At 42.7% G+C, this 24,756-nt stretch overlaps 2 protein-coding genes across 5 annotated transcripts in view; both read left to right on the top strand.

Moving 5' to 3' along the window:
* The window catches only part of TMC7 (transmembrane channel like 7), a 30,009-nt gene extending 17,512 nt beyond the window's left edge, over positions 1 to 12,497 (top strand). The window contains exons 8-16 of one of the 2 annotated variants that reach the window (XM_045542693.1): positions 82 to 255; positions 1,537 to 1,694; positions 4,102 to 4,219; positions 4,491 to 4,588; positions 6,230 to 6,416; positions 8,781 to 8,911; positions 9,026 to 9,181; positions 10,554 to 10,632; positions 11,419 to 12,497. In XM_045542693.1, coding sequence (XP_045398649.1) covers positions 82 to 255; positions 1,537 to 1,694; positions 4,102 to 4,219; positions 4,491 to 4,588; positions 6,230 to 6,416; positions 8,781 to 8,911; positions 9,026 to 9,181; positions 10,554 to 10,632; positions 11,419 to 11,493 — 1,176 coding nt within the window. In that variant the 3' untranslated portion in view covers positions 11,494 to 12,497. Of the gene's footprint in view, positions 1 to 81; positions 256 to 1,536; positions 1,695 to 4,101; positions 4,220 to 4,490; positions 4,589 to 6,229; positions 6,417 to 8,780; positions 8,912 to 9,025; positions 9,182 to 10,204; positions 10,355 to 10,553; positions 10,633 to 11,418 lie in introns of those variants that run through there. The other variant, XM_045542694.1, reaches the window with a different exon arrangement.
* A 4,633-nt stretch (positions 12,498 to 17,130) lies between these two features.
* On the top strand, positions 17,131 to 22,680 carry COQ7 (coenzyme Q7, hydroxylase). 3 transcript variants are annotated; one of them, XM_045542690.1, is made up of 6 exons: positions 17,131 to 17,278; positions 18,937 to 19,115; positions 20,325 to 20,439; positions 21,177 to 21,316; positions 21,993 to 22,061; positions 22,474 to 22,680. In XM_045542690.1, exons 1-6 carry the CDS (start codon positions 17,206 to 17,208, stop codon positions 22,549 to 22,551), a joined length of 654 nt encoding a protein of 217 aa, XP_045398646.1. In that variant the 5' UTR covers positions 17,131 to 17,205; the 3' UTR covers positions 22,552 to 22,680. The 3 variants fall into 3 exon arrangements, with proteins under 3 accessions (XP_045398646.1, XP_045398647.1, XP_045398648.1); XM_045542691.1 differs by lacking the exon at positions 17,131 to 17,278 and adding an exon at positions 17,426 to 17,575; XM_045542692.1 differs by lacking the exon at positions 17,131 to 17,278 and adding an exon at positions 18,442 to 18,470.
* Positions 22,681 to 24,756: the final 2,076 nt, after the last annotated feature.

The raw sequence follows: 24,756 nt of genomic DNA, 5'->3' as shown, positions 1-24,756 counted from the left end.
TGGGTATAATGAACCAAAAATTCCATTCCTGAATATTCCTTCATGCCCACTGCTCACAGATGAGTCTGCTTTGGTCCTCAGGCAGATCTGGAGGAAGAAAGAATACGGCAGAAAATAGCGGAAAGGACCTCAGAAGAAACGATTCGCATTTATTCTTTGAGGCTGTTTTTGAACTGTATCGTTCTGGCTGTTCTGGTGGTGTGCTTTTATGCCATCTATATAGCAACTATCTTCTCGCAAGAACACATGAAAAAAGTGAGTACTCCGCAGAGAGTCAATCTAACTTGTACCTGGTTGGGCATTATGTTAAGCTCATTGCAAACCTGTGCTGTAAATACTGTCATCACTTCTGTTTTATGTATGGGGATATAAGTTTGGCTAATATGACCAAGAACTAAATGATCAGAGGTGATCAGTTTCCACTTTTAAGAGAAATTTTAAAAAGCATCTAAAATAGAGTGTTGGAGATACCTACTGCTCCTGGAATTCACAATATTTAAATCTAGGCTGGATTGCCTGGGTTTTATGCCTGACACCTCTACTTACTAGCCGGGGCCTCAGTTTACCTAAAATAGCAGTGATTTTGAAAATCCAAGTTGGTCTAGTGGCTCTGCTTCCTGAAATCAGCCATCAGGGGCCCAGGTTCCAGCCATCTGGTGGCTCTGCTGTCTGTAGGGTGTGGCTGTCTTCTGTGTGGTACAAGATGGCTCCCCGTCAGGCTGCATTCTAGCCAGGGGGAAGGAGGTGAAGGGGCTGGGGGGGGCACATCTCTTCCCTTGAAAGGCATGACCTGGAGGTCGCACTTAAACTCATATCCCCTGTGGCCAAAATTTAGTCACATGGCTGTACCTACCAACAAGGGAGGCCAGGACATTTCCTTTATTTTTTTTTTAAGAGACAGGGTCTCACTCTGTCATCCAGGCTGGAATTCAGTGGCATGATCATAGCTCACTGCAGCCTCCAACTCCTGGGCTGAAGCAGTCCTCCCACCTCAGCCTCCGGAGTCGCTGGGATTACACGTGTACACCACCACACCCAGCACTAACACTCCCGGCTGATTATTTAAATTTTTTGTAGAGACAAGGTCTCACTATGTCACCCAGGCTGGTCTCCAATTCTCAAGCAATCCTCCTGCCTTGGCCACCCAAAGTGCTTGGCAGGACATTTACTTTTGATTCTGGATAGCTATATATGTGGCTAAATAATCTGTTACTATGAAATAAGGAGAGAATGGCTATTCCATCAGTACTACATCCTTGAAAAGACTTTAAACTGCCCCTTTATGCAGACTATGTGGATTTTATTATACGTCACCTTAATAAATCCAATAGAGCTCATTTCCCTTCCAGCATGGTATCAAACCTCTGTTTGAACACTTAAGAAGGAGATGGCTTATGTTTACAGGCCATGTTGAATGACAAATACGTTTTGTTTGTTTGCCAAACATGCATAATTGAGTTCTTTTCAGTTTAATTCATTTGTGTTGTAATTTATTAAACTCCTGACCAGTAAGTTTTTTTTTTTTTATCTTTGTAGGAGATTGACAAGATGGTTTTCGGAGAGAACCTCTTGATACTGTACCTACCGTCTATTGTGATCACACTGGCCAATTTTATCACCCCAGTGATTTTTGCCAAGATCATCCACTATGAGGATTATTCCCCAGGCTTTGAGATCCGGCTGACAATCCTTAGGTAATGCCTAACTCAAGGATGGCCGGCATGCCAAGCAGACCACTGCTTGTCCATTCCCTTGCCCATGGCAGACATTACTAATCATTCATGGTATATGTTGCTGCTCAGCCAAGAATCCTCCTCAACCTTTGGACAGCCCCCATGAACGAATCAGAGTTTGTACATGCAATGAAATCTCTGACTTGAGAGTTTGCTCATCGGTATTATATTTTTTGGTCCATGTATTAGCACATTGACAGCTGAGGATGCAGGCTGGGGCCCTAGGAGGAGGTGTTGCTCTGAACCTGTCGTGAATGACAGGTATAAGGCAGACAGCGTCCAGGGCACTAACACAAATAAATGAAGAGGACCAGTGGGAACTGTGTGGAACTTGAGAGTTTTCTTTCTGCTTCTCAAATGCCTGAGTTTACATTTGCATTTTATTTTTTAAAACTTTTTATTTTTGAAATTTTCAAGCAGAATGAATAGTATAACAAACTTCCAAGTGCCCATCACTTAGTGTCAACCATTCCCAACATTTTGCTAATCTTGTTTCATCCATGCCTCCCCCACTTTTGCTGGATTGTTTTAAGCAAATCTCAGGCAACAAGTCATTTCACCTGTAAATACTTCCGTATATCTCTATGTGATGAGGACCTTTTTTTTATTTTTAATTTTTATTTATCTATTTATTTATTTTTGAGGCAGAGTCTCACTCTGTTGTCTGGACTAGAGTGCCGTGGTGTCAGCCCAGCTCACAGCAACCTCAAACTCCTAGGCTCAAGCGATCCTCCTGCCTCAGCCTCCCAAGTAGCTGGGACTGCAGGTGCACACCAGCACGCCCCACTAATTCTTTCTATTCTTAGTAGAGATGGGGTTTTGCTCTGCTCAGGCTGGTCTTGAACTCTAGACCTCAAGCAATCCTCCCACCCCGGCCTCCCACAGTGCTAGGATGATAGGCGTGAGCCACCGCACTTGGCCCTTTTTTTTTTTAAATAAATATAACCATCATCACACGTAATAAAATTGAGTCAGTCTCCCTGGTGGGATTGCAGATGGCTTTGTGTGGCTGATTTGTTCAAATCAGGATCCAAATTGGGCCCACCTGCTGTGTTTGGTTGTTGTGTTACCTAAATCCCTTTTATTCTTGTAAGAATGTCCCCTCCCCTTTTGTCATGCTATTGGTTTGTGAGAGAAACTGTGTCATTTGTCCTGTAGGATGTCTCCTATTCTGGATTTATTTCACCGTTTTCTTGGAGGTGTGTTTTTATGGGTTGTTTTTCTGTTCCCATAGTTGCTGTGAACTACTGCGCAGATTCCGTTTTCCTTAGCTTCCATTTCAGTTTTCAGTTATGGAAACCTCATCAACGGTGTGATGTCCTTTCTGTTGTTTCCCATCTGGAGGTCACAGCAGGTGGTGCAGGCTTAATAATGAGAGGGAGCAGATGGTTGGGAGTTAAGCTTTTTCCCTCATTTTTTAATGGTTCTATTTAATTTAATTTTTTATTACAAACCAAACAATAGAAAAGCGTCTTTAAAAAAAAACAAAACAGCAACAACTTGCCCTCTCTGCCCTCCTCCCTTGAATCCACGGGAACAGCCAGTGTGCGTTCTCCGCACGGTTCCCGATGTCCGTGCCAATGTTCGCACACGTTTAGTTTTCTTCTAAAAATAGCATCATATCTACGTGATACTCTGCACATACTTTTTCTCACTTCTCAATATATCAGATGTGCCTCAACGCTGATACATAAAAGATTCAATTTGTTGTTTTTAGGAATGAGTAATATTCTGTAGTGTAACTATATCACCATGACACTAGGAGTTCCTAGTTTTCTGATCTTTCTTAAAAATTGCAGTAAAATATATATAACATAATTTTAACTTTTTTTTTTTTTTGAGACAGAGTCTCGCTCTGTTGCCCGGGCTAGAGTGAGTGCCGTGGCATCAGCCTAGCTCACAGCAACCTCAAACTCCTGGGCTTAAGCGATCCTCCTGCCTCAGCCTCCTGAGTAGCTGGGACTACAGGCATGCGCCACCATGCCCTGCTAATATTTTCTATATATATTTTTAGTTGTCCAGATAATTTTTATTTCTATTTTTAGTAGAGACAGGGTCTCGCTCAGGCTGGTCTCGAACTCCTGACCTCGAGCGATCCACCCGCCTCAGCCTCCCAGAGGGCTAGGATTACAGGCGTGAGCCACCTCACCCGGCCAGTTTTAACTATTTTAAGGGTACAATTCAGTGGCATGCAGTTGTGCAAGAATCACTACCATCATCTTTAGTGTTTTTTCATCAAACTCTGAACACACTTGTGGGTTTGATTTTAAGACAGGCAGCTTCTAAATTCCCTAGCCCCAGTTCCTAGGGGCTAGCCTGCCCTGAGGCCTCCTGTTTCCATCCTCTGTCCTCTTTCTCTTCCCCAAAGGTGTGTCTTTATGCGGCTGGCCACCATCTGTGTGCTGGTGTTCACACTGGGCTCCAAGATCACATCCTGTGATAACGGCACGTGTGAACTCTGTGGCTACAACCAGAAACTCTACCCGGTGAGCTGCAGGGCCGGGGGTGTCTGGCTGGGCGGGTCATTCTGGAAGACAGTGTCACGGTCAAGAGAACAGCTATGCGTGAAGCAGAGTCGGGCACCATGCCATGCACTTTAAGGGCTTAGAAACTACAGTCTGCCTGGAAGCTCAGAGGCATGTCAGCTGATGCCCGGAGCAGCAGGATCTAGAGATGGAAAGGGAATTGCAAGGCGACTGGGAGCTTTCTCTGCCTCAGGTAGGGTCTCTCAGTTTCCCTCGCTCTCTTTGGTTGCAGTGCTGGGAGACCCAAGTTGGGCAGGAAATGTACAAGCTGATGATCTTCGACTTCATCATCATCTTGGCTGTGACGCTCTTTGTGGATTTTCCCAGAAAGTAAGTGTAGGGGTGTCCCTTTGATACCTTACCCTCTCCCACACACAACCGGAGACTCCTGTTGCAGCTCCTCCCCAGAAAGTGCTGGATGACTCCACAGCCCTGGAAACCACCAACAACTGGTGACTTGCAGACGGCTTCAGGCTGTCAACCTCAGGGTCCATTAGTTGTCCGTCTAAAGACGCCAGGGAGAGTTGAAATAGCACCACTTTCCCAGAGGCTTTGCTGGGGATGACCTTCCGCCATCAGCACAGCCATGGGCAGTGTCATTGTAGACCCTCCAGGTGGCAGTAGACACCACGTCTCCCTGCACCTTGCTGGTCATGCAAATTCGGGCAAATTATTTAAGCTCTGTGCCTATTTTCTCACCTGTAGAATGGGGATAGTAGCAGAACCCACCTCATAGCCTTGTTGTGAGGATTAAATGAGACAATGAATGCAGATAAAAGCACCGAGAACACTCCATAGGACAGAACCCAACAACATACACACTGTCACCCTCTGATTACCATTCCTGAGTGGTCACTTCTGCTGTCATTCCCTGCATCTCCTTGAGTCTTAAGTGGAACTGTTCACTTAGCCGCTGTTTTCCCACGCACAGACAGATAATCCATGCAGAAGACAGAAGGCCTGTGAGTCCTGAAAAATAAACATTAAAAAAACTGTTCTTTTAAAAAATTATACAAATATGATATGAATATGTACTTACTTTAAAATTTAAAATATTTAGAATTTAAATAAATACTGAAGTCTGGAGAACAGTGGGTGTTCTCATTTCTGACCGTATCCCCTAATTCCTCAATGCCACTCCTTGGGATAGATCCACAGTCCTTAAAAATAAAAACATTTACATAAGTACACGTGTAAGCACATACAGCCTTATTACAAGTGTTCTTCCTGTCCTTACCCCCCTACGTGGAATCAACAGCACATCCACACTGGTCTGCAGCTTACATTTTTTCCCTCCTCTACAAACAAAATATCATGAATAACTTTTCATGTCAGGACACAGGGATCTTCCTCATGCTTCTTAAAGACTGAATAATGTTTCACTGTATGCATGGCTTATTGTGCTTTACCAATCCAGCCCCTACCGATGGGTATTCAGGTTGCCACTAGTATAATATTTTGCTAATCTGTGGCGATGCTGTAGTGAACAACTGTGTATGTTTATCTTGGGGCCCCTGGTCCTGGGATTTCTGTAGGAAGCTTCTAGGACTCTGGGAGGTGGCACTGCTAGGTGGTAGGGTCCTCATAAGCCACGTTCTAGGTGGATACATGGTACTTTTTGTGCTAAGCAGCAAGCCAGGATGCCAGGGTACAGAGGTTTCCCTTGTCATGTATTCTCCCCACAACCCTGCAAAGTAGGCTGTATTACAATCCTGCCCTCCACGTTCCAGATGAGAAAAATGGGGCTCAGAGAGATTGAGGAACCTGTGTTGATTTGGGTGCTGGGTTGTGGATCTGAGACTTGGACTCTTAATGATTCCAGAGTTCACTATAGTCCGCATCTGTTAGACATGTGACTAACCAGTTTCCATGGGAAGTACGCATGGAAATGGCCCTGATTTTGTAGATGTGGTTCTGTGGCCGTGGCAGACACCAGCAGTCCAGCTAAGAAACTGTCCGGTTTGCTTCCAGCCTGCTAGTGACCTACTGTTCCTCGTGGAAGCTGATTCAGTGCTGGGGGCAGCAGGAGTTTGCCATTCCTGACAATGTCCTGGGCATTGTTTACGGGCAAACCATTTGCTGGATCGGAGCCTTTTTCTCACCCCTTCTTCCTGCGATTGCAACCTTGAAATTCATTATCATCTTTTATGTGAAAGAGGTAAGGACAAGTGGGGTGGGGGGCATACCCTGGACCATTCTTGACCCTCTAAGGCACGTGTCTGGAGCCCAGCCCACATCCCGTGAGACATGTCAAAATTGCATCCCTTGTTTAAAATATATTTTTATTCTGGAAAAAGACTTTTAATGGATTTTTCACATTTTTATAATTTTGGGAGTTTTATTAAGAATTGTTTTGATCCTGTGATATAATTTTTTTATGTACTTGTCTAATAGTTAAGTTGCAATGACATTTAATGAAACATTTATTAATTTCTATTTTGTAATTTTCTGCTTGGATTTTGCAGCCAATGCATTTATTTTCAGGTCTCAATGATTTGTGCAGGCCCTTGACAGCTCGCAGTCCCTAGGCATTGTGCCAGAACTAAGTGCTTAATGGGTGAAGTGGCCTTGCAGATGATGGGCTCATCTGGGCTTATTAACCTAAGTTCTTTTTTCTTTATTACAGGAGAAATACATGCTCATTATTATTTTTTTTTTTTTTTTTTTTTTTTTTTTTTTGAGACAGAGTCTCACTTTGTTGCCCGGGCTAGAGTGAGTGCCGTGGCGTCAGCCTAGCTCACAGCAACCTCAAACTCCTGGGCTTAAGCGATGCTACTGCCTCAGCCTCCCGAGTAGCTGGGACTACAGGCATGAGCCACCATGCCCGGCTAATTTTTTTTTCTATATATATTTTTAGTTGGCCAGATAATTTCTTTCTATTTTTAGTAGAGACGGGGTCTCACTCAGGCTGGTCTCGAACTCCTGACCTGGAGCGATCCACCCGCCTCGGCCTCCCAGAGGGCTAGGATTACAGGCGTGAGCCACCGCGCCCGGCCAATGCTCATTATTAAACATGTAAATAATGCAGATATGTATACAGTAAATTCTATCCCTTCTTCCAGAGGTACCCTCTGTTAACAAGCCCAACATTTATTGGTTACCTATTAAGCCAAGCCCTGAGAATTCAAAAATGAAAATAATAATAATGTTAATAATCACAATGGCAATAATAGCAGATAATAATAATACCATGTTCCTCCACTCTGCCCCCACTTTACATAGATTATCATGCAGTGTGTACACCCACCCTGTGAAGTAGGTCCCATATTTTATAAATTAGGAAGCTGAAGTTCAGAGAGGTTGAGTAACTGGTGCAAGGTCACACAGCTTATAAGTGACTCCTGGGAATTGAACCCAGGTTTATCTTAGTCCAGAGTCTAACCTCTTAACCCAGTAAGCAGAGACTTGAATTGGACCAAATGTTTTACCTAGATGTTTTGGCCTTTGACAAATGTTCTGATGCTTTCATTTGGAAACTTCAATTGGCTGAAATCATCACAGGAGAGATGGATGTAAGAAAGCTCATAGGAACTTTTCCTCCCTTTCCAGAAAATATCGGTTAGCTTGTGGTCTCCCAGTGTCTATCGGAGTAAAGACAGCATGAGCTGATGAAACGTGTCACCAGGGCACCAGGGCTCACGTGGGACACCCACCCCAGGCATGTCTGGCCAGCTGCCCCAAAGCAGGGTGCCAAGTGTCCCTGGTACTCAATATCTTTTGCCCCCCAAAATGTTCTGGCTTCTGCTAAATTCAGAAGAGCTTGATGCCCACACCCAGTAATACAGGTTTTAAAATACTGAGAAATTGGATGCTGTTGCTGTCCCGTTTCCCTCCTCCCCACTTGATATTCCCTTCACATCTTCTTTCCTGCAGTAGAAGTATGTATTTTTTTTATTTTTTTTTAAATTTTTTGAGACAGTATTGCTCTGTTGCCTGGGCTAGAGTGCAGTGGTGTTATCATAGCTCACTGCAACCTCAAACTCCAGAGCTCAAGCGATCCTCCTGCCTCAGCCTCCCGAGTAGCTGGGACTGCAGGCATGTGCCACTACACCTGGCTAATTTAAAGAAAAATTTTTTTTGTAGAGACAGGGTCTTGTTATGTTGCCCAGGCTGGTCTAGAATTCCTGGCTTCAAGCAATCCTCCTGCCTCCTCAAAGTGCTGGGATTACAGGCTGAGCCACTGTGCCCCACCTGGTGTATTTTAACCTTTAACATTAACCTAATAAGTCCCCACTGAGAGCTATGTAGGTTGTTTCCACTTACTCCCTGTTATCAATGACTGCAGCAGGAAACATCCTCACACATGTGTTTTGGCCCATTTTCCCCTTTATTTCATCAGCATGAATTCCCCAAAGTTGGAGTCTGGATTAAACATTTTTTCATTTTGATGTGCATGGCTGGACTACCCTCTAGAAAGGTTAGACCAATTTACGTCCCCACTGGAATGCCTGAATGTGCTGATTTCGCCTCATGGAAGCTGCACTCACTGATCCTAACTTTTTCTTTCCTTGTTTTCCCTTAGTTGAGCCTTCTTTACACCTGCAGACCCTCCCCCAGGCAGTTCAGAGCATCCAATTCTAATTTCTTCTTCCTGTTGGTATTGCTGATTGGGCTGTGTTTGGCAATAATACCTCTGACAATCAGCATGTCACGGTAAATATGACTTTGTTTTCTAGAACATTTCCTGGCTTCTTGATGTGTTCCTCTTTTATGTTAAAGGGTCCATTCCATGTTTTATTGGCTTTTCCCATGGTGTTCTACCTGCAGCATCCCTTCCTCTAAAGCCTGTGGGCCGTTCACCAACTTCAACACCACCTGGGAGGTCATCCCCAGGACGGTGAGCACCTTCCCCAGCTCGCTGCAGTCCTTGGTCCATGGCATCACGTCGGAAGCCTTCGCAGTTCCTTTCTTCATGATCATCTGGTGAGTGAAAACCACATGGACCCTGGCAAATATTTTCCTCTGAGGCACGTGGGCTCCTTCCACTGGGAAATTGAGGACCCTCCTAAACTTGACAAGTTACTATGCTTCTCTGAGCCTCACTTTCCCATCTCTAAAATGGACATCATAATAGTCACCCTTTCAGAGGGTCTTTGAGCAGATTCAGAAGGATCACACGTGTAAGGCACTTAGCCCAATGCCTGGCTTATAAAAACCCAGTAAACGTTGCCTATTATTAACACTACTGATTATTCACAAAATCGCGTGCTCTTTGGAAAGGAACAGATTACTGGACAGAGAGATGAATGCCAGATTAGGAGCATGGGCATGAACCCCGGCTCTAGCTCTGGCAAGCCATGAGTACTGGAATTGATCGCACCTTACCTGTACTAACTCATGACATCATCACAGATACCCTATGACAGGGATGTTACTACAGGAAAACCCCACCATAGTGCATGTAAGCCAGAAAAAAATCACTCGTAAAAAGGCAGGATACTTTTGATGAGAGCAATAAAATGACTTGTGGAGCTGTGCAGCCAGCGAGCCTGGAATTCACAGGATCCGGGGTTCCAGTGGCTCCCCGCTAATTGGTTCACCCCAGCTGTAGCTTGGCTGGCGCCACCCGGTGGCAGTTATTTGATCTGACTTCAATGTCTTTGGAGGCCGTTCTTCTGTGGCTGGCAGGGACTTCCAGGAGAATACTGTGGATATCAGTGATTCCAGGATCTCCTGGTTACTTGGCTCTCATTTCGTCAGCCTTGTGAGGCCAGATTGGACAGGAAACCCACCCCTCTTCATTAAATGAGGTTGCCTGCTGTTTTTCTGGGGGGCTTGCCCTCACTCCACTAGCCCCCCTCGCCAAAGATGATAACTTCAACCACCCCCATGTGAGATCCGGGCCTGCACAGAAGACAGGAACCAGTTGTTAATTGCTTTTAATCAAAATTATATTATCTCAAGCTTGCAATCACTGCATTTTATTACATTTTCCCCATTTTACAGATGAGGAAACAAGCCAGACAGCTTCCACAGTGATCGTATGTTAATTACACGCCCAGCTGACTTTCTGGACCATCTGCTTCTCTCTGCCTCTCATTCTGCATTCTCCATCAACAACTTTTAATATTGACCCCAAACCAAGGCATACATCAGACTCTGCTGCCACTGACAAATACAAACTCCACTGGCTGATTCTCATGCTCTCTGCTTGGGAGAGATGAGAGTTTTCTTTCTTTTTTTCTTTTCCTAACAAAAGTAAAAACAGTCTAAGCAAAATATGTTAGGTTGTTTTTTTTCTAATGGCCTTCAGATGATCCAGACTCCCTCATGACCTGTCCATCTTGTGTTGCAGCCTCATTATGTTTTACTTCATTGCCTTGGCCGGAGCACACAAACGGGTGGTCGACCAGCTTCGAGAGCAGCTGTCCCTGGTAAGGAAGCATAGGCCCAGAGGTCATGGCTGGACACCATATGAGAAGTGACGCTTTTTCCAGGGAGGGAGTGGCATTGCTGTGGCCCCCTCTCACACCTTCTCCCCAAAGTCTGCCTCCAGGCTTGGCCATCTGCAGCCTCATTCATTCACTGACTCATCGATCTCTCCAACATATACATTGAGCACCTACTCTGTGCTCTGTATGGTGGAGGGTGCTGGGGTGCACTGGTGACAAGAGAGACAAAACTGCTAGGTAGTTAAAGAAATAAGATAAATTCCGATAACCATAACTGCCTTGAGGATAATGAAAACGAGGCAGGGTGACGAAGGGGCCATCTGCTACTGTGGATGGTGGCCACAGAAGGCCTCTCTGAGGAGCCAATTACGAGGTCCTAATTAGGGATGATAGTAATAAGCTAGGCACTTCTGGAGCCGGGAGGGAGGGAGAGGGGGTGAGGGATGGGAAGAAGCTATAATATCAGCTAGAGTCATAGCAGAACCTGAGGGTTCTGGGAAGAAATTTGAGTTTTATTCGGAGTGTGACGGGAAGCCACTGGAGGGTGTTAAGTAGAAGTCTAATGTGCATTTTAAAAAAAAAAAAAAAAAAACATCAGCTGCTGTGTGGACAAGGGGCTGTGGAAGGGACACAAATGAAAGAGGCAGTCCAGATCAGAAGCCATTACAGTAGTCCAGTGGTTAGAATCCCTAGTCTGAGCCTGGTAGGTAATTACGATATTTGTTTCAAATATATTAAGTGTACTTTCAACCTCATTTCGTTTTTTAGGAAAGTCGTGACAAGCGCTACCTAATCCAGAAACTCACCGAAGCACAAAGGGACATAAGGAACCAACCAGCATAGACCATGCAGGACAGTGGTGCTGCCTGTTGCTTCTCAGCTGACACAGTGACTCTGTCAAGCCTACAAAGTCCACCTGGGTTTTGAGTGGAAATCTTAAAATATATTTTTTGGAGTTTAGGCTCTTCCTGATCGTGGCTCCCTATGTGTAGCTGTGTTTACCTAACTCCGCAACTTATTAAGCCATTCATGCTTTTACAACACAAATTGAGGAGAGACTTTTCAATTTTTTAAGAGCTTATTTATGTTGTCTTTTAAAGTTAACTTTAGAGCTCATCATTCATGAGGCTGGGTTATTTCTTGTGAACCACGTTGTAGGGGGTTAGGCTGACGAGTATTCCTTAAGAAGCAGTGACCCTTTTGAATGGCTCTGTTGACTTAAAATGAAACCTGATTTTTTTGTTTTTTTTTTAATGAGCAGAAATTCTCAAATCGTGAGGTTGAGAACAGATGGTGAGAATGAAGAGGAAGGTTGTGTCATTTCAGCTCATAGTAGTAATAAGAGCAAGAAACCCCATCCCTACTATGTGAATAAGTCCCTGAATGCCTTAGATTAAGCCTCAGGAGGAAGGGAATGGCTGCAGGATGGCAGTTTCGGTTTCTTAGCTTTCAGGGCATTTTGCTGCAGCCTTATTTATTACTCAGGGGAAAACTGTCTTTAGGGGGCTAGTTACCCACAAGCCTTCAGTTCTCATCTAGTCCTGAGTTCTCAGACTTGCTGGACGACCCTGTGCCTTCAAAATAAAGAGGTGGGCAAAGTTTGTCTCTCAGCCTTCCAAATGCCATTTCACTTCCTGGTTTACGCTAAGCTCTTCATTTCTGAAGGACACTTACCATTTCAGAGCCAGGCTGGAAAGAACAGTTTAGTATCTGAGCTGAGAGTTTATGTGCATAAGTGTTTTGGGGATGTGGGTTGCAGTTCAACCTGTTAATAAGACCAGCCTGAGAATGTGTACCAAGCTGAACTGGGGGCTGGTTTCTTAAATACACGTGTCTACATTTTTAAAGGCTGTCGTTTGTTTTCCTACGCTTAAAATTTTAAATGCACGTGCCTTTATTTTACAAAACATGCAGAATATCTAAGATTTCCGTTATAGTAAAAGCCATATGCAATAAATACCTCATCACGAGCTTACCCGAAATACATAGCTCTGAACTTTTTACTAGAAGCCTAAGTTATTTTTTAATGTAATCACTTTCATTTTAATATCTGCAAAATCCTTTTCAAAGTACTGTAGTTTTGTAATAGACTGAGCCTTTCTTCCACTGTTTTTCTTTCACCCTTCCCAGGGAGTAGCCTGGAATTAAAAGTTGGGTGCAAGTTTTAGAAAGCTGCTGCTATTAAGAATAATTCCCACCCCTACTTCCATTCTTTCATTCCTCAAAAATGATTGACTCCTTGCTCCGAGGAGTAAAGATATATTCTTGTCCCTTTGCCACAACCATTTTCTTGTTCTTCTACAAAGATAGTATTAACATGGGAAAATTACCTATGAGACCAACGAGCCTTTCATTCTTTTTCAGTCTTGCTAAGGCTTATGAGTTCCTAACTCTAATAATTGGTATCATGAAATTTTTGAGTAACTCAAAGTTCATTCCAACCTCACTTAAAAAGCAAATTCTAATTGTATGTATTTCAGCCTAGTGCCTTTATGTTTTTGCCTTCACCATGGTTCTGAAGACATTTGAGTTTTCTATTTGTGTGTGTGTGTGTGTGTGTGTGTGTGTGTGTGAAATGCACACAATGAAAATATATTGCTGTTTTCTTTCCCTATTATAAACGTGATACTGAAATATGCTAATATAGTCATTTTTGTTAGATGCTGCTAATTTGCATACCTCTTACTTGAATGTTTTTATGTGTTTTGATAACTTTAATAACTTCAGGTGATGTCCGTGTAATTTTTAAAGTGCAGCTCTCTAACAAAGGTGCATTAAAACTACTGATTAAACAATGTCTTGAAGGTTTTAAAATGTGACTGTGATTATTTGAATTCATGGATGCTTCTTGTTAGTAATCAAGTGATCACAGAAAACTATAACAGTTTGTAAAGTTGTTCTTTGCCTTTTCCTAGAATCAGAGAGGAGAAAGAAGTGTTTAAGGCAATTATCAGATGAGTGCTTTTAAGATTCCTTGGCTCTGCTGAAGCCAAGAGGTGTTGTATGTGTGTCCACCCCCAGAGAAACCCACTAATGATGCTTATTTTATTCTTCCAGAGAATTGAGACACATATTCAAGCATGTGTGTGTGTGTATGTGTAAAATAATATATTTCTGACATTCCCCTTTTTCCCTCCTTAATAACATCCTGAAGACATTTTCATATAAGCAGCTACCTCATTCTTTTTAATGGCTACATAGCATTCTGTAGCATCCATGTATACTTTATAACCATTGCAGGACTAATAGATACTTAAGTTGTTTTCAGGCCCTCTCCTTCATAAACACTGGAAACTGGCATTTTGAAAGAACCTGCAAACCCTTGTCTTGCCCCATTCTGCTTCAGGCCCTTGTTCCTTGCAGGTTCACACAGTCACAGAACATTCTTCTCCCTGGCAAAAAGAAGAATCCAGTTAAGCAAGTCTTTAGTTTGCATTAACTCTTAAGTTGGAAAAATAAATTCCTGCAGCTACAAATCTGATAGCAGCTACCCACTTAGGTAAGTATCAGAGAAGAAAGGGATTAATTTTGCCAGGGTGGCGCTATAAGGTCTGACTCTTGGGAACAGAGAACTTCTGAATGTATTTTCTTTTTATTTATTTATTTATTTTGTTTGTTTGGGTTTTTTTGTACTTTCTTTTTTTTTTTTTTTTGAGACAGAGTCTTGATCTTTTGCCCTGGCTAGAGTGCCGTGGCATCAGCCTAGCTCACAGCAACCTCAAACTCCTGGGCTCAAGCGATCCTTCTGCCTCAGCCTCCCAAGTAGCTGGGACTACAGGCATGCGCCACCATGCCCTGCTAATATTTTTTCTATATATTTTTAGTTGTCCAGATAATTTCTTTCTATTTTTTAGTAGAGACGGGGTCTCACTCTTGGTTAGGCTAGTCTCAAACTCATGACCTCTAGTGATCCTCCCACCTCGGCCTCCCAGAGTGCTAGGATTACAGGCGTGAGCCACCGCACCCACCCACCGCACCCACCCGGCCTGAATGTATTTTCTTTATACAGGGTGTGGCTTTAGAAGTAAATTGTGCTTGGGACATGGAATAGCTTTGCTACTTGTTTAATTGTACGATTTTGTACAAGTGTCTTCACCTCTCTGAGTTCCCTTATCTTTAAAATGGAAAAATAATATATATTAGTATAAGGTTGGGTGTGGTGGCTCATGCCTGTAATCCCAGCACTTTGGGAGGCTGAGGCAGGAGGATTGCTTGAGGCCAGGAGTTTTGAGACCAGCCTGGGCAATATAGTGAGACCTCATCTCTACAAAAAATTTAAAAAATTAGCCAGGTGTGGTGGTGTACACCTGCAGTCCTAGCTACTAGAGAGGCTGAGTCACGAGGATTGTTTAAGCCTGGGAGCTGGTTAAGCCAGTGAACTACATTATCACCACTGTACTCCAGCCTGGGTGACAGGGTATGACACACACACACACACAAAAAAAAAAAAATTAAAAATACATATATACACACATTTGTTTTTACTTTCTAGGATTGAATTAGGGAATAGTATGCTTTTTCTTTATGAAATTTTGTCATAAAAATACTTGTTTACTATAGAAAATACAAAGAACATCAAAAGCTACATGGAAAAAAATTAAAATCACTCATAAGCACCATTTATGTACCTCTATTGTTAATTCTGGTGAAATTCCTTTCAAGATAGAAAGGAGGGAGAGAGAAAGGATGGAAAGAAAAAAATGGTATTTTCATTTCTTTTTCACTTAATATAAGTGTAAGTGCTTTCTCATGTTATTACAAGTTCTTTGTAAACATTTCAATGGGCTATATATAACATCATGCAGATGGGTCATAATTTTTAAATATTCCCTTAACATTTTGTTTCCAAATTTTCCCACTAATAAATAAGACATCCATAAATCTTTGTTAGAATTTTTCTCCTTAGGGACAGAGACCTAGAAGTGAGATTATGGGAAAAGTTTTGAATGTTTTAAGGCTTTTGAGAGTCAGATTCACATTCTCAGTAGCCTTATATGAGAATGTTACATCACTTTTACTATCACTAAGTGTTAGTATTTAGGTTCATCATAATTTCAAATTATTGTAGTGTGTTAATTTCAACACTGTAGAATGATACAAAAATAACTAGAAATTTAAATTCAATTATTTTGCAACAGTATTGTGTCTTAAAATATTTTACAGTAAACTCAGATAAAATATATAAATAATCCAAGAGTGTAGAGTGAGAGCTCCCTTCTCACGATCCCAAGCAATGTTAAACATTTTCTTTATATACTTCCAGATATGTATCTTTGATTTTTTGCTCTTCTATACATTACTCATTTGAAAAATTATTTCTGTTGAGTAGATCCCTAGAAGACTGCTGTATTAATGATATGCACTCTAAAAAAGGTTAATATGTTGCTAAATTTCCCCTCCTTTCAAAAAAAATTTTGCCACAAAATACACACACACCAAAAACACAGTAAAGTGGATACAAAAATAATACATGTTCTCTGTAGAAAATTTGAAAATAGACAAAAGGACTGGGAAGAAATTTAAAGTTGGCTTTCAGCCCACCACCTAGAGATAACACTATTGACCATGCGGTGAATTTAATTTTAGCATGTAATTTCCACTATTTTAAAGTGGATGTTGGATACAAATAGAGAAAAATCTCCTTCCAGGTAGGTAAAGCAGAATGAAAGGGACAGCCTTACAAAAATAACAGGAAAATACCTAATCCTACAATTTGCCCAGTAACTGTTAAAGATCAAGCCTATGTATGAGTTTTCTCACTAACAGATACCCTGCAAGAGTTCTGTTTTGTACAACTTCTGAAAAGAGCTCAATGAACACAAAAGGAATGTAAATCTCTTTCAAAATTGTTTTTTTTTTTTAAATCTGGTTTTACAGAGTTTCTGACTAAACAGCACAACGAGCTACAGCCTCGATTTTATCTACCTACTGCAGCTTTTGTTACCAAGTGACAGCCATCACTGTTTTTTCTTCTCTTCGTCCCCCTTAAAATCAGTGAGCCACTTGGCCTCGCTGCTGGCATCTCCCTTCTCTCTTCGGGATGCCATGCCGTCTTCCCGTTCCCTTTCCCCTCTCTTTTTCTTTCTCTCTCTCTCTCTCCTCTAAGAAGATAAAATTTTACTTTTATATCTTAATTTCTGCGCGAAAAATCTTTCTCACCCGCGCAGTGAACACCTACTAGGTCTTCCACCCTAACAGAAAACACGATGGCTCTGTCAATAAGTAATTCCCTCATGGTCCTCTTTCCCAGGAACTTAGGTAAGAAATCATGACACTGTCCGAATCTTTGAGTGTCATTTAGCATTGTTATTTTCACGGCAACCCCAGCGTCATTACCGCCTTCGGTTTCCCCAGTTATTGATAGTAATCGCATCCAATAGAATCTTCCCATTTGCCGTTGCCAACCAATCGAACGGAAGCAGGGGCTTAGGGGGCGTTTCCACCGATGCCAGGGCGAGAAGCGACTTTCTGACGCCTGTTGTGCGTCATCAGTCCGCACCAAGGGCACGATTGGCCCGCTTCACTCAACCGAGTGGCTGCTTTTTTTGTCCGGCAATGATTTGTGCCGGGGCGGTGGCGGCTCCCTCCCTGTGGCGGCTGCGCTCGGGCGTCCGGCGGCCCCTCTCAGGTACAGGAGGACGCGCGGTTCCGGTCGTGCGCTGGGCGGGCCCGCCTAGGAATTTTTGCCTGAAGGTTGGGGCGAAGATTACGTCACTGGTCTGCGACAGAGCGCGACTGTGGGCCATAGATGAGGGGGCGCTGGCGGGCGGGGCGAGGCCTCTAGAACACCCGGAGAGAGACCGGCGGAAGGTGGTGGTTTTCGTCAGTGACCCTTCGGCCGTACGGTCAGGGTCGGCGTGTTGAGGAGTGACGTAACTGCCCACCTGTGCAGTGACGTCACTGCAGGTGTGGGCGGCGTTCCGGGGTGAGGACAGTTGGCGACAGTGAAAGTTCAGTGTCCCCGGAGTGTCTCCGTAGTCTTTGCCCAGGGCCTTGCCATACAAAGTGGAGCCCGACGACCAGCATCGTCAGCCTCTTCTGGGAACTTGTTAGAAGTGCATATTCTTGGGCCCCACTCCTGCCCTATTTGGTTGGCGTCCGTATTTTAAGACCTTCAGATGATTTGCAAGCACTGTAAACCTTGAGAACGTCAGTGTAGTGGAAGGAGCATCGAATTTGGGGGGTAGAGAGACATGGTTTTGGATTCTGGCTCCTTCTGCTTTCCGTCTGAACTGCCTCAGAAAATTATTGTGAAGTCGTCTTCTCAAAGTTTCATCATTCGTGCGCCACCTTCGGAATTTTTGCCTTACGGCAATACCCCTTGAACTTTTGATTACTAAATATGTTTCTTGTATAAACATGTCCCATTTTAAAACCAAACAATTTCTCAGAAACTAAATCCTTATAGTATATGGAAAATTAGTATTGCCTGCCCCAAATGGATGGGTAATCATAAAAGTGACAATTTTTTGTTTTTTGAAAACAAAAAATTGTAAAATTCCGTTAGACAGTACAGCAAGGCTTGAATCCAAGACCATCTTTCTGTTAGAAAGGGAGATTAGCAAGTGTTAGGAAGGTGTCAGGACATACTAGCTGTAAACCCTTCTCTTACAGGGGGAAAAACTTTTGAGATACCCTAATATAAGGACCAGAGAATATAATTAAGGAGTTACCATAAGGAGATTTTTGTTTAAAGCGGAAATCTAATCTGTCCTGAAGAATTTACATTTTGAATATGAGAGAAGTTTAGCTGAGTTGTTGTTGGACCATAATGAGATGAAACCTAAGCTCTGAGGCTGGAGTCTCAAAATCGAATGCCCGTGAGTGTGGGTGTTTTAAGGGAACTTACTGTGGTTCTCATCCTTGACTACAGGGAAGATTTGTGCACAGAGCTTTTTAAAAATATCAGTGTGCCCCCCCCCCACCCAAAGACTGGGGAGAAGCATTATGTTTTTGAAAGCTCTCTGCTGTACAGCCTGGACTGGGGAGAAGCAGGCTGGGAGGGGTGGGTGAACTGTAGAACCATGCCCGTCTTGAAGCAGCTGCCACGTTAACTCTTGTTGAGAGGACAGACTCAGCATTTCTAGATCTTCATACACTTAAAGTGAAGCCAGAGATTCCAATATTTAGGTAAAATCCTCTGTTTTAATCCTGCATGTTAAATAGAATATATTTATGGGCACATGCAGCCCATGAGGAACTTATTTGTGCCCCTTTCTTCTGTCTGTAAAAGGAAATATCTCGATTTTACCTGAGAGTAACAAAGAATAAACACTTACATTTCAGCTTATGGAAGAAGAATCAGTGTCAGATTTTGCAGTTCAGGAATGACCTTAGATAGTATCAATTGGGCTGCTGTGGATCGAATAATCCGGGTGGATCACGCAGGGGAATATGGAGCCAACCGCATCTATGCTGGGCAGATGGCTGTCCTGGGTCGTTCAAGCGTCGGGCCCGTCATTCAGGTGAGTGCATCTTTGTCTCTCTCAGCGTGGCCTACTGAATGGGTGGATCTGAAGGCCTTCAAGTAATGAATCACATTAGGTCATGCATTCCCAAGGGGGATGCATGCTTTTGTCTCCAAGAGAGTGAAAACTTGGTTCTTGGAGGGATGAGGGAGTGAAAAGCATATTATTCTTTTTCTGTATAAAGTGCAGGTAGACAAATAGTACATAAACAGATGCATAGTATATCTGTGGTATTAAAACTTCATGGCAGGGGCAGGTAATAATGAAAACAAGGTTGAGAATTACTTCATTAGGTGAAAGCACCCTGTGCTGAGGGGTTTAGTCCTGCCCCATGGAGCGCCAGGGGAGATGCTGTACACTGAGAGGCAGTGGAAAGGCCTGGACTTTATAGTCACACAGACCTGGATTCACATTTCTACTGTCTGCCACCTGCTGTCTGTGTGATCTTGAGGATGTCATATGACCTCTCTGGGGTCTCCACTTCCATATCTGCAAAATGGTCTGATAATGGCCTGGGTGTGGGTGAGGAACAAAAGGGCTGGGATAGAGCAACTAACACCATGCCTGGCATGCGATAGACAAGTTAGTGCAAGTTAAATTGCCTGCTCTGAGTCCTTGGGCAAGTTACTTAACCTCTCTGGGCTTCACTTTCTTCATCTATATACTGGAGATAATAGTTTGTCCTTCATGGGGCAGTTCTATGGACTGAATGACTTGCCTGTGTAAAGCCATTTGACAGCACCTGGCACTTAGGGCCAGCTAAGTGTTAGCTGTTGTCATTCTCCTTTTTCCTTAGATGTGAATGATACTAATATTCTAGCAATATGAAAGGAAATTACACAATAGCTACATTTTGCCCTCCTGATTTTGAAATGGTTAAATGTCTCATTTCCCATGTGTATGGACCCTTTTCATTTAATAGGTGCCTTGTGGGTCTGAGGGACTTCTGCTGGAACTATTCTTATCTGGAGTTGAAATAAGAGGCTTTTCCTTTGGTTTGTTGGCACTCTCTCCTCTGTATCAAAGGTGCCTTTTAGTCTGATATTTTACTTTCTTCATTGATGTTTTGAGGGGAAGGGAGGAGGTAGCAGTTCACATCATTTTCTCCATTTCTGTTTTGCTTCCTGTATACCACATGGATGGGCTTCCTCGTTGCATAGCAAAGAGGCCTCTATGGAATGTTTGCATGTCTTTATTTTTTTGCAGAAAATGTGGGATCAAGAAAAGGAGCATTTGAAAAAGTTCAATGAGTTGATGGTTACATTCAGGGTCCGGCCGACAGTCCTGATGCCCTTTTGGAATGTGGCGGGGTTCGTACTGGGTACGTGTCTGTACAGAGCTTCTGTGAGCTTAAGGATCTGGGATGATTACATCATTCGGGTACCACTTTTCACAATAGTTGCTGTGTCCTTACGTCCTTTTTTTAATTTACTTAATAGTTTTCTAAAGGTAAATTTACTGCCTTTATTTTGCTTCAGTTTATTTAAGATAAAATCTTAAAGTCAGTACTTTTATAAATAGAAAGTAAAAATATACATAACAGAGGGGGAAAGCTAGCCTAATTCAGTTATAGCGAGATACTGTTCCCTGACAAAGATTCTAAACCTGTTCACTCTTTTATAAAGGGAGAAGAGTAAGGGGTATAGAAGATGAAAGACATACTCCCCCCAAATGCAGACTTTATCTTGGCCCTAATCAGAAGGTTAAAAGAGCATTGAAAAGAGAATAGCTTTCTTACCATGTGATTCTAGGTTTAATGCTAGGATCTGGTACCACCTAAAACAGTGGCTCTCCACCCAGGCAAGTTTGCCTTCCAGAGGACATGTGGCAATATCTAAAGACAATTTTGGTTGTTACGACTTGGTGCTACTGGCATCTAGTTGGTAGAGACGGGGGATGCTGTTAAATATCCTACAATGCACAGGACAGCCCCCCAACAAAGAATGACCCAACGCCAAATGGCAGCGGTGCCGAGGTCGAGAAACCCTGACCAGAAATGATCTCTGTTGCTAGTAGTATCCATCCCTTACCTTCCTGCTCTGGGTTTAACAACTGCAGGGGCAGGGACTGCCTTGCTGGGGAAGGAAGGCGCGATGGCCTGCACGGTGGCGGTGGAAGAGAGCATAGCACATCACTACAACAACCAGATCAGGACGCTGATGGAGGAGGATCCTGAAAAATATGAGGAACTTCTTCAGGTATTTGACTATACTCTAGAAAAGGGCTGCTCAAGGGGAAAACGAGCAGATATGCACATGGGTAAAAAGAAAAAATATAAGAGAATATTAGGGGATGATGGAAGGATAGATAACCAGGTCAGTGACTCATCTTAAAGATGAGCAAACTGAGGCACAGAAGGTGAAGCCATCTGCTCTGGTCACATAATTCAGGCAGAGCTGGGACTCCTGAGCCCTGTCCTGCCTGCATTCTCTCCACTTCTTGATTCTCTGTAGACTCTGAGCAAATGCTGTGAGCATGAGCCCTTTAGATTAAATAAAAGAATTATGAATTGATAGATATCCTCAGATAATTTTTCATAATAAATAAGGGAACCATTTAACTTCTTAAAGTCTAAATCAGAGGTTGGAAAACTATGGCCCGTGGCCAACCACCTGTTTCTGTAAATAACAATTTACAGCTTTATTGGAACACAAGCATGCCCGTTTGCTTGCAGGCCACAGTAGCAGAGTTGAGTAGTTGGGCCAGAGACTGCACAACCTTCAAAGCTTAAAGTATTTACGCTGTGGCCATTTATAGGAAAAGTTGGCCTACTCCTGTCCTAGACTATAATATGAGGCTTAAGCCTCCAAAATAAGATGGAACAGTAGGAGAGTTGAAATGCTGACTTGCTTTGGTTTCTTTTTATTTAACCAGGTGATAAAGAAATTTCGAGATGAAGAGCTTGAGCACCATGACATAGGCCTTGACCATGATGCAGAATTGGTAGGAATCTACTGTGACTTGTAGTGCTTTGGGGCACGTTATCTGGAAGGTTGAGGGGGCAGGAAATTTCTGTTTCCAGAAAAATAAATTTTATAGTTACTGCCAAAGGGAAGAAAACCAGTGACGTTGCTTTGACAAAAAGCAAGCAAACACATTGCTCCGGATTGGGAATCTTGTTTCTTGCTTCATTCCTTATCATTTTCCCTTTCCTGTGAGAAACTGGATGATTCCAGTGTTTTGGCAGTAGCAGAGGCATTCTGATCTTTTTGAATGGCTTTTTTCCAAATTAAATTCCTTCTCAGATTTTATTTGTTCTCCAGAGAAGTCCAAACCCTGCCCTGCCAGCCCTGAAACTTACAGCTAGAAACAAACATATAATGTATTTCTTTTATTTGCTTGTTGTTTTTAACAGGCTCCAGCGTATGCCATCTTGAAGAGCGTTATCCAAGCTGGATGCAGAGCAGCGATATATTTATCAGAAAGATTTTGAAGTATGTCCACTTATCTCTGTCTATAAAAGATGATAGTAATTTAACAAGTGACGTTTGCAGAGAAGGAAACGTATAATTAAAATCATTATATGAATTTTGTTAATAAACTACAGGGTTTTTTGTTTTTTCATTAATAACTCTTCAGTGTTGATTTTTCTGTGTCATTTTACACCATAAGGCTGATAATTCACCAGGTTTGTTCAAATGAAGCTGGTCCTTGTTTGGTCTCGTACTTAATTTTCTCCTAAAACGTCAAGAATGAATCATTAGTAAAGTAACAGGAATCTCTAAGAGAAAAAAAATTGAATTTACTGTTAACAAATGGTAATTTAAAGCATGAGGGTATTTAAGACAGGCTAAGAAAGAATGTGAAGTCTATCAGGTAAGTCAACAGCTGTCAGTGTTTCCATTTTGAATTGTGGGTGGGAGAGTGCTATGGTCTGAATGTTTGTATTCCCCGAAAATCATATGTTGAGATGCTCCCCTGCAGTTGGGTTAAGAGTGATTGGGAAGTGATTAGGTCATGGGAGTGGAGCCCTCATAAATGGGATTAGTGCGCCCCAGTGATGCCTCAAGGTGCCATCATCAAATCAGCTGGTACCTTCATCTTGGACTTCTCAGCCTCCAGAATGGTGAGCAGTAAATGTTGTTGATAAGCCACCCGGGCTATGGTATTTTGTTACAGGTGCCCAAGCAGAATAAGACAGGGGTGTGTGGGTGTTGCTTCCATGAAAGAATGTACTAAGTAAGTTGTGGGTTATTTGTGAATCATTTCCTTAAGGTCTGTTACCAAATTTTAAAAAATGAACCAAAACTAATTAAAATTTTTATACTTTGATGAAGTATTTTATGATTTGCGAGATTTTTTTTTTTTTTTTTTTTTGAGATAGGGTCTTGCAGTGTCTCCTGGGCTAGTATGCAGTGGCATCATCGTAGCTCACTGCAAGCTCAAACTCCTGACCTCCAGCGATTCTTCTGCCTCAGCCTCCTGAGTAGCTGGGAGTACAGGTGTGTGCCACCATGCCCAGCTAATTTTTCTTTTCTTTTTTTTTTTGTTTGTTTTTTGTAGAGACAGGGTCTTGCTCTTGCTCAGGCTGGTCTTGAAGCAATCCTCCCACTTCAGCCTCCCAAAGTGCTAGGATTACAGGTGTGAGCTATGGTTTGCAAATTTTTAAATAATTCATGAAAAACCTAGCTCACTGGTTCTCCTTCTTGGCTGCTCATCAGAATGGAGATTTAAATTTTTTTTTTAGTTTGTAGACCAAAAATTCTGACTGAATTAAGGGGGTGCCCAGGATCAGAATGGTTTCAAAAGCTCCCAGGTAATTCTGGTGTGAGTCTGGGCTGGGAACCCCTGAACTATTAGTAGATCATAAGCTGCTTCTGGTAAAGGACCGCATCGTTTAGGTCTTTGCCTCCCACGCAGTGCCCTGCGTTTCATCAGCACCTGATGACTGGGCAGGATGACTCTCGAGAGCCTGGCTTTGGAGGACAGTGGACACTGGGATAGTTTGGATTAATCCTCCACAATCTCTCTGTTTTCCTCAACCAAGAGCCAGTTTAATTTTATGTGATTAAGTGAATGTCTCCAATAATAATTGTAATAAATTCAACATGGGTGAGAATAGGAGTAAAGACAGTTTTAGATTCCAAACTCTTCTGTGCCATGTTATAAGCAGATGTCTGTAGTATAGTTTAGTGTAGTTGGCTAACAGCTGGAAATCCAAGCTCCAGTTATTGCCTGTGTCTACATTATTTTATAAGTGTGCATTTTCTGTGCATTATTTTTTAAGTGTCTCTCCTGTATATAAGACTGAGTTTATTGAAGGCAGAACTTTTGTTTCTAGTTCCCAGTACATAATAAGTGCCCATTTAAAGGGAGAAAATTTAGAGGGAAGAAAGGAGGAGAGGGGAAGGGAGAACGGGAGGGAGGGAAGATGTTCTGAAGTAGCTGCAAAATTGGAAAACAGCTTCATTGGCTCTTCTTCCTCCCCTTGGATTTCTTCATGCCAGAGCGTCCCGGGGTGTGGTCCTGGGCCCTGTTCTCAGTCTACCATCTTCTCCTTCGTTGTTGCTGATTCCTTCATATTTGTATCTCCAGTCCAACTTCCCATTTTCAGATATCTACCTGCCTACCTGTCCAAGTGGAGGCACTTGGATGTCAAGGAGAATTTCCAACTCCATGTGCCCCAAGCTGAGCTCCT

This window comes from Lemur catta, chromosome 2 (assembly GCF_020740605.2).
Source record: "Lemur catta isolate mLemCat1 chromosome 2, mLemCat1.pri, whole genome shotgun sequence".
Classification (NCBI taxonomy): Eukaryota; Metazoa; Chordata; class Mammalia; order Primates; family Lemuridae; genus Lemur; species Lemur catta.
Note: the sequence above shows the minus strand (reverse complement) of the source record. Positions and strands in the feature narration are given on the sequence as shown.